At 42.9% G+C, this 10215-nt stretch overlaps 1 protein-coding gene across 1 annotated transcript; it reads right to left on the bottom strand.

The window, feature by feature from the left end:
* Positions 1–7633: 7633 nt before the first annotated feature.
* On the bottom strand, positions 7634–10139 carry LOC306921029 (type-2 angiotensin II receptor-like). The gene is made up of 2 exons (XM_079498087.1): positions 9931–10139; positions 7634–9106 (listed from the first exon to the last, which is right to left on the bottom strand). Exon 2 carries the CDS (start codon positions 9051–9053, stop codon positions 7785–7787), a length of 1269 nt encoding a protein of 422 aa, XP_079354213.1. The 5' UTR covers positions 9054–9106; positions 9931–10139; the 3' UTR covers positions 7634–7784.
* Between the last annotated feature and the right edge of the window lie 76 nt (positions 10140–10215).

A 10215-nucleotide genomic window follows, 5' to 3' on the forward strand; every position in this document is an offset into this window, starting at 1 on the left:
CGTCACAACCTTTATCCAGAGGCCGAGTTAGTTGCAGTCCGATCCGGTCAGGCTCTGGAACACACCAGGATCACGCTGAAGGCAAAGCTGTTCGGTACCACGCTTGGCAGTCAGTAAGTAAACCTGAGATCTAGCAAGTAAACTTTATGATTGTTCCACTCCCTCTGCAATGCTCTCTGTCTCTGTCTCTCTCTCTCTCTCTCTCTCTCTCTCTCTCTCTCTCTCTCTCTGTCTGTTTCTGTGTGTCTCTCTTCCACACTTTTTGCTCCCCCCCTCTGTCTCGCTGGCCTACACAGATACACACGCACGCACGCACGCACGCACGCACGCACGCACGCACGCACGCACGCACGCACGCACGCACGCACGCACACACACACACACACACACACACACACACTGTCTGCTTGGTGCATACTCTATACATCTCAGGAAATGGGTACGCTTCAACAGGAAGAACCTTCAAAAGAATCGTAACTGAATATTCACACAAAGGAGGATATATGAAAAAAAGCCACTTCAGCCCCTATTGTACAGGAAAGACTATTCTACGTACAGTTGTCATGCTTGTAGCGTAATCACCTCCAGGCTACACTGCGTTTTACCCAACAGGAAGCCTGCTTTTTTCCACTGCAGTGTCCATAAATTGAGTTTAATAGTTTTGCTTTCTAAATATGAAACTATTGACGCAAAACCCTTCCCATTATCTTCGCCGTGTGAAAAGTAGCATTCCTGGCGTGGCTTTATGTAGATTTAACGTCTTACTACGTTGTTTAGGTTGAAGAAAGGATTTTGCATATCGTCATGCTGTGCTGTTTGTTTGTCATGTATGTTTCTTCATGATTTAATGCCCTACTTCACCAATACAAGTGTGTTGCACAAAAGTAGTTAAGTAATGTTGTGAGCTTGTATAGGTCGGTATAATAATGTTTATAAAATTATAAAAAGGAACGGTTTTTGTCATGCAATGTTCAGGGGTCATCGCCAAGCTGGCTTGTAGTGGACATTTTTGTCAAAATTCTATTTTTGCCATAGACATACAAAATGAGTTGACAAGTTGACAACACATATTAAGAGCTAGCCCTAAATAACCATTATGGAACAAAATGGACCCGCATTTGGTAAAATTTAATTTTTACACACTCAGAGTTAAGTGGGTCCTTCCAAATCAAACGTTAGAAAACCACTGTCATACATATTCTGAGGAGAACCTGGAGACTGACATTCAGTAATTGGGTCTTAAAAAGAACATCATGTTATGTAAAAAAATAAAAAATCGATTTTGCGACGGACAAGGCCAAGTCTTGCCATGGACATTTTGTCCGTGTACAGACACATTTATGACTCCTGTCAATGATATGCAGACCAAGGTTTGACTGCTGATTTCCTGCATATGATGTGTGATGTTTATTGGTTACCCTTGACCACACGACCACACCGCAGTACTCAAGGACATCCCGTTGACTTTAACACTGATGAGCGGTTTAATGAAGCCAGGGTTCCATTATCTAATAACACTAAAAGCCTTTCTCAATGTCTGTCTTGTGAGTTGGACATTCTTACTTTTTTTAATTAATAAAATGTAATTTTGTCCAATCTGTATGGAGTATGTTAATACTGTAATAATACAAAATATAAATCACTTGTGCAGGAAACCAGGTTCCTAGAATACACTGACACCACGCTAGACAGGAACGCCCAAAAACGTCACATCCGGTTTTAGCCTGGGGTAAGAATTTTCTATGGCTGCCAATGCAACTTGGTCCAATCCTTAATCACATACGGACAAACATCTATGCCGATGCTATCTAACTTGCGGAGGTAGCGTGCCTTGTCCACGGGCAACAGATCTTTCAACGTATGGCATTGCAAATACGTTTGATAATCGCTACTCTGCTCAATATTGTTTTGAAAATGCAGCAAATTGCATTGCAGTGAACGAGCGCAAATCACAACTTCCCCCGGTTGTGGGCGGAGTCACAGTTTGAGGCGCTGTTTACGCGCCGTGGTGTCAGTGTATAGGGAAGTTACATAGTGCAGCTTTAACCACTGCTTAAGCCAATGCAGATCTGCTCTTTTCTAGGGATGCACTGTTTGGAAAATTCTGGGCTGATAGTGATTTTAAAGTTTAAAAATAGCAATTTGGCTGATAGCCGATGCATGCTGGTTTGTTTGTTTGTTTGTTTGTTGTTATTCATTCCCCCTTTGTGCCAGGAAAAGGACTCCAGTACATTTTCTTTTATTTATTTATTTGCCTTTTTTTGGTGGAAATGGATGCCTATGACTCACCCATGCATGTAATAATATAGGCGCGCTAGATTAAAAGTGCCAGTTTTAAACTCGGGCATCTCTCTTGTTGATTGGTTGGATTTGCATTCAGGATTTGTGCCTCTTGTCTGTCTGCAAAGATTATTCACACAGCCAGATGCTCCTGTAGTGACCCGCGGCTCTTGACTTAAACCGACAAGGTTAACTCTGTGATTGTTGGCCTGCCGGTTTAAAAAAAAATCACAAAACATTCATTGGACTCTTTTTGTGTCATTGTTATTCTGCTCATGACTCATCATTCGTGTCGGGGCCATTTCTCCCCAGGCTCTGACAAATAATGAGCTGCACTCACAATCCCACCACATCTGTGGCACTACAGTGCCACCCAGTGGACGAGCAATGTAGAGCAATGTGTCTAGAGGAACCTCATGAGCTTTTGTGTTGTATTTTTCCAACAGACCAATGGTGAATGCTTCTGAATGTTGCTTCTTATTCTTCTGTAAGTGTGTTCTTTATTGGGTTCCATTTGTACTCTCTCAGATATAAATCACCAGTGAGGATTTTATATATTGTGGTCCCAGAGATAAAGATTTGTATCAAATGGGAGCCCTCGGCCTAAATGCATATCAAACTGGAGGTCTTTTAAATCCAAAATGTTGAGAATCACTGAACAAGAATATACACAGGGCATATAGCAGTGGCGGCCATGTTGTGGTGCCACAGATAGAAAACCCTTGAGTTTTCGCAACCCATATAGAGATTTCAGGGGAAAAAAAATTGTTTTACCAGTATATAAATTATTTTAAGCCTGGAATCAAGGCATCCAGTCTCCTGGTGAATCATGTCATGACCATAACACATTTGATTCTGTGTAAAAAAAAAAAAAGTATATTTGAAATTTAAATATAGTATATAATTCAAATAATATTTGAATTAATATTTGTATTATAAACAATCAAAAATGTTTTATGGTTATGATTCACCAGGAAACTGGATGGCTTGGTTAATTCCAGGCTTTAAATAATAAATATTTTCGGAAATCCATCTGTGGCACCACAAAATGGCCGCCAACTGCTATATGCCCTGCCCATATTATTCAAGATGTTATCACACCAGAGTCAATAGGATATATACGCTGGAAAACTCTCTTCTCGGGTATCAATTCAACTCTCCCATATACCTGCCAGGGACTGTGCTAATAGCCGGAGGAGCTCACAGAGACACTGGCCAGGGTCAATGCAGAATGAGACCAATCCATAGTGGACACTGATAACAGGCTGAGATACTGTACACACATCGATTAACCAGCAACTCCTTCAGGCCTGAATGTCAACTGGACTGAGGCCTTTTCCACCAAAAATAAAATTGGTTCTAGAACCGGCTACAAGATTCTTGGAAACTCAGTGTTTTCACGGAACCGGTGGCCATTTTTTGGTTCCAGTTCCGAACCAACTTTTAGGGTTCTAAAACAATACATTTTCAGTGGAAACACTCAATATTAAGCGGATAAAATGAAATGTGTTATAAGTTATAACAGTGGTTCTTAATGGGAAACTTCACCCTTTTTGCAAAAAGATATATGTTAATGACGTTTAGAAGATTTAGAACACTTTCCTGGGGGTCTTTATGTGCTCACTTACTTCCTGGACTACATGTTGACTTGTCTCGTAAAACAGCCCTCCCCCTATCCACAAGGAGGAGCAGTGCAAAAAAGCATTATGGGAATTGTAGTCCAGGAAGGAAGTGAGCCCAGTGTCGATGACATCAGAGACACTGGGCTCCCTGCTAAAATCAAAAATATCTAAAACCACGCATAAAGACCCCAGGAAAGTGTCCCTTTAATGGTGGAAAAAAGTACTCACATTTTGTACTTAAGTAAAAGTATCAATACTGCAATATAGAACTACAATACAATTTAGAAAATAGATGATCTACAAGCTTGCAATGTGATGATGTGATGGGCTGTAGTATGTTTTGTAATAATAATAATAATACAATTTACAAAGTAACTATAGTAACTGAAGTTTTCAAATAAATGTAGTGGAGTAAAAGTACAATATTTGGATCAGAGATGTAGTGGAGTAGATGAAAAGTTATTGGAAATAGTAAAGTAAAGTACAAATACCTCAAAATTGTACTTAAATACAGCACTTAGCTGTAAGTATAAGTACTTAAGTAAGTAGTTACTTAATTCCAACTCTTTTGGCTCTGCAGGGCATGGTGCACCCCTGTCAATAGTTTCTTTCCAGTTTCCATCCACAGCACCTCTGAATTACATTGTTACTTTATATCACCTTATAATTATGTCATATTACGGTATACGGAAATATGTAAATCTTTCCCCCTAAGATACAGTATGTCACAAGAAAAACGTATATATCCATTTACATTAGGACAGATTGAAAATAACTTTATACTTGGGGGGGGCAGATCTACAGTAGAAGCTCACAACAGATTTGTTGTAGATGGGAAAATAACTCATCAAGTACAATGGAATTCAGGTCCATTTGCCTATAAGTGATTAAACTGAATTGATACTCAACATTCCAAATATTATTAAAGTATTCTGCGACACCCCTGAACTTGTGTCACAGCGCAGTGGTTCTCAAAGTGTGGTCTACCGTCTGCAGGTTTCACATGGTCCCCAGCAAAAGTAGTAAACATAATATCACAAATTGATTTTAACCACTTTTTATCCATTTAGGGGAGAATGGGGTAAAGATGAGCCAGCACCTTTATCTAAGATTCTAGAAAACTGTGTTGTCATGTGACCTTAGATCTAGTAAGAAATTAATCCATCATTTTCTCCTGGCTGTGAAGTTGGGAAGCGCATATTTGTTTGTTTTTTGACAAATCAGGTAGAATGACTGTTATAACAAATACAATTTACCCAGGTCTAAAATGTAATATCATACATGCTGGTGATTTGCCAATGGATAAAACCATGTGAATAATCTAGCAAAGAAATTGTCTGAAGTATTATTAATGTATTGTCTTTTTTTTTTTTCTAAAATGGTGGCTGTGGGTAAAATTAACCAAATGTCCAGGGTTAAATTGACCCAATTTCCCTAATATGAAATACTATATTTTTTTATTGTCTATATGCTATACTCAGATTATGCTGAATGATCTTTCACTTTATACATGCTCATTTAAGAGTATGTATTGCAATATTGTATTAACAATTGCAAATATTAAAAGGTTCTGAATAACAAACAACTTTATTTAATTGGCTTTATATTGTTTCATTAATAAATAAACAAATAATTAATTTGCTAAAGGGACTTACCACTTGACTTGGATCAACTTGGACAATTTGAGCCACATGACCACTTTTCAGTCATATTTTCATGGCCCTTTGTCATAGATGCTTCTCGTGATTGCAATTGACAGAGAAGACATGCTGAAATAAGGGTAGATCTTTAGATTTCACTGCCATCTCATTTTGCCTTGCTTAGTTCCAGGACAAAAAGTGGCTCATCTTACCCTGTTTTCCCCTATATATGGAGCTCACATGTTTCACTTTGTGCCATGCCGCGAGCCTGTCCATCTGCTAATACTTAAAATATTTGAAATGTTTGGAAAATCCTCTCCTCTGGGGATCCCTGGCATTTTCATATGGACGGCCTGTGGCTAAATACAGATCAATTTGGGGTCCTTGACAGACAAAGTTTGAGAACTACTGCTCTGGGCTGGGGTGCCACAGCACCCTGCAAACCCACATATGCAAAGGCCATTAGCGTGAGATTATGATATCTGGACGCGTGTGCGTGCGTGTGCGTGCGCGTGCGTGAGTGTGAGAGACTAAGAGGGTGATTTAGCACCCATCTGCCCAGTGCTGCATCGTGCCAGCGCTGCAGTAATCCTCTGCTCTCATCCACAGGTGGACAGTAGGCTCACATACGGAGTACAGACCCAGCTTGTGGGAAGAAAACACGCACATTGTTAACAGCTAGCGTGATGCTCCCCGAAGAAAATAAAAATAGAACATTTCTAGAATCTCACTCCTCGGCCAACAGCATCAACCACTTTAAGCCTTATTATATACAACGAAATGTAAAAAAAAAAAAGAAATGTCACACATTTTCTAAAACTTTATAGTGAAAAGTTCCAAGCTTGCAGCTTGTGAGCTTTGTCCTGTAGATCTATAATTTTAGCTACCCTCGGCTTCACCCACCCCGCCCCCCCCACTCCCTCAAAAAAATACATTTGCTTACAGTAATTACATGCCTAAAAAAGGCCATCCATCAAGACATAGAGATTGGTATTATAACAGAGATTTATTTCTTTTTTCTCTCCTTAAAATAACGTATAAAATGTGATACATGTATTATCTGTGGTGATTGTAGGACTTTTTACAGGACAATATACACGTTACAAGTTACATCAGCACACAATCTCTCAGGTCAAAGAGACAGCAGACACATATATGTAGTAAAGGACAGGAGTGGTTAAATAACGTCCCTATATATCAATATTAGACTCTAGTGTGCTCCTGCCCTCGATGTGCTCCTGAAGTATTTGACTCGGTCAATCATTCCTAACAGCCACGTCAGACCCCTGGCCCTTGTCTTGTTGGGTCTGTGCAGTCATAGTGTTTGTTTATGTTTAGTTTGGACACGCTCATTCATTAATGTCGACAGCACTGCATGCGTTCGCTTTCACTGAATCAACGCATTCTCACTTTCATAGTTCAGTATGACTGTTCAGTATGACTGTCATAGACAGCATTTATTTGGCTTTTAAAGAGAGTGTAGATGTTTTTGGGTGTAAGTGATATTTTTTGGTTTAATCTTAATTTAACAAAACAAACACTATATTTGGATACAGTGTTTGTTTGATAACAGGGGTATTCTTGTCCTTAGTAAACAAAAGGTGGAGAGAACCCATTTATCAGCTTCCAGTGTTCCATATAATTTAGGCAGTTGCAATTTCACATATTTGTCCCGTATCCTGTATGCTCTGTCCTCATGGGATGAAATTGTATTTTCTGTTTTCTAAATAGCTGGAGAGACAGGGAGACCATGTTACCGAACAAACATTTATAGCAATGATTATTAATACAGAGCTATACAGAGAACAAAGAAATATCACTGCTGTATAAATTGCATAAAGTGTTTGTTCAGTACTAGGCCTATCAGGGTAGCCTGGCTAATAAGCCAGACTCAAATCACAAAATCTGCCGGCAGGCAATTTCTTTTTGCCAACGGCTGATTCGGTCTGGCTTATTAGCCAGGCTACTATCAGGGTTCTCCCCGACGCCCATCTCTCCATCTCTTTAGTAAACAGAAATTATATTGTCAGGTTGGGATATACCACTGGGATATACCACTAGATGTTACTGAACAAACAAACAAACACCATAGCAATTAATTAATCATTGCTATCAGAATATAAACCTTTTAACACAAACATTTGTTTATAAAAAAAAATCCCGTTTGTTGAAGTATTCATTTGCTCAAACCCCCAACATGTGCAACTAATTGTATCGTGTTGTATTCTCCAGTGAGACAGTTTTAGGGATGTCCGGGGGAATCCACGATAGCCAGGTCCTTCAGGTCACTGAGTTTCCTGGAGAAGGAGCTCAGTCTGGTACTGAAAGAGCCTCTCTTGTGGCCGCTGGCCTCGCTCGCGGGCCTCGCGCACGCACACAGGTCCTTGCACAGGCCCCCCAGTCGTCCCCGAAAGTGGTTCCCGATGAAGCAGTAAAGCACAGGGTTGATGGCCGAGTTGGAGAAGCCCAGGCACAGGGTGAGAGGGGTGAGGGTCCGGGTGGTCCAGTCCACCCAGCAGCCCTCCACAAGGCCCTGGTCCTTCAGCACGTCCAACAGGGTGACGCAGTGGAAGGGGAACCAGCACAGGAAGAACGCCAGCACCACGGCCGCTACGGTCCACAGCACTCTCTCCAGGCCGCGGCCCTCCAGGGGCCTACCGCCGCTGGAGCCGGGGCCGCTGCAGGAGGGGGTGGGTGGTCTCTCCTGAGGCTCTGGTGATTTACTGCCTGGGAGAGGAGCTCTGTCCGAGGGCCCCGGAGGCCGGCGGCCGCCCCCCAGCCCAGAGTCTCCCAGTAGATGTCTGCCGATCACGCAGTAGCAGGAGGAGATGACCACCAGGGGCAGCAGGAAGCCCAGGACCATCTTCATCAACACCAGGCCCAGAAACCAGCCCTGATCGGGATACAGTATCACACAGGCCTCCACCCCCGACTCCGGGTGGGGGTGCGTGGCCCTCAGAGCCAGGGTGGGGGCCGAGCTGGCACACGCCAAGACCCACACCAGGACGCAGGTGAGCCGCGCGCGCTTGGGGTCCCGCGCGCTCTGCGAGCGGAGTGGGTGCACGATGGCCAGGTAGCGGTCCATGCTCATGCAGGTGATGAAGAAGATGGAGGCGTAGAGGTTGAGGCTGAGGATACCGCCGCACACCTTGCAGGCCAGCCAGCCGAACGGCCACTGGTAGCCTCGCGAGTAGTAGACGGCCCACAGTGGCAGGGAGAGCAGAAACAGCAGGTCTGACACGCACAGGTTCAACATGAACGTGTTGGCCACAGTCCTCCGCGCGCCGGAGCTGCCGCGTGCCAACACGCACACCGCCAGCGCGTTGGCCACGGTGCCCAGTACGCAGATGACGCTGTAGAGGGCGGGGATGAGGGTGGCGAGCGGAAGGCCGTGCCAGCCCGGGCAGAGGGGCGCGGGAGCCGCGGAGGCGTTGGCGTAGGCGGGGAGCTCCGTGGAGGAGTACGGAGGCGAGGAGGAGTTCATGGCAGAGGGGTCGCTGGAGACGGCCATCTTGATACGGACTTCAGATCATGTGACTTCACCGTCTCCCGTGCTCGCCTTTCCTGGAGAGAAACCCAATGGAAATCAAGCAATCCTTTTATGGATGCAATCGTAAAGCTTGATAGAATGGCCTCCCCAAACACACATGCACATGTAACCCCCCTTACTGACAGACACACACACACACACACACACACACACACACACACACACACACACACACACACACACACTCCGCAATCTACTATTTGCTTAACCGTTTCAATGTTTTGGTGTCTAGATAACAAACTGAAGTAAGGTAAGTGAAGTCATATCCAGGATTAGACAACAGTGAATAACATGTGATCTGATCCAGTAATCTCCCACATAAAATGACTCAATTTACTTGAAAAAATAAAGAAAGAAAGAAACTTTTTACACATACATGAATGGGGCCCGCCCACACTAAGCACTAGAACTTTATGTCTAAAACAATATTTGTCTAATAAAGCTTGCTGTGGATAGCCCTTTACTGTGATTACTGATTCATGTCCAAACGGAACATTCTTTTTTGTGTAACATTATATAACACAGATGCTCCATGTTTTCAGATGATGACACAACCGTTAGATTAATCTCATATTCCAGCATTGTAGGACAGCCTGTGCATGTTGCTTCTGCCTGTGCCTTTTCAGTAATAAAAAAATAGGCGGTTGACTTTGTTTATATTTTCTACTGTATACTGTTATTTGCTGTCTTTTGTGTGATGACTGATTAAATACTCCTATACTACTGAAGTTTGAATCAGGTATTCTGAATGTGTCCCTTCAACTAGTAACTTGCAAGTAACTCCCAATCTTGGCAGATCAAAATGCAAAACCAGCCATTGGAAAATTCTCTATTCTACCTTGAAGAGAAATGTCCCAGTAGTTCCCAGCTTGAAGAGAAATGTCCCAGTAGTTCCCAGCTTGAAGAGAAATGTCCCAGTAGTTCCCAGCTTGAAGAGAAATGTCCCAGTAGTTCCCAGCTTGAAGAGAAATGTCCCAGTAGTTCCCAGCGGCAGTGGAGCTTTTCACAGCGTCCTCGTGTCCATGTCCTGACAGTGTCTGCTCTCCTCAGCTCCTCTGAACGCAGTCCGCATGGCTGGACGTTTAGACCATATCCCCTCTGTGTGTGTGTGTGTGTGTGTGTG

This window comes from Electrona antarctica (assembly GCF_951216825.1).
Source record: "Electrona antarctica genome assembly, chromosome: 1".
Lineage (NCBI taxonomy): Eukaryota > Metazoa > Chordata > Actinopteri > Myctophiformes > Myctophidae > Electrona > Electrona antarctica.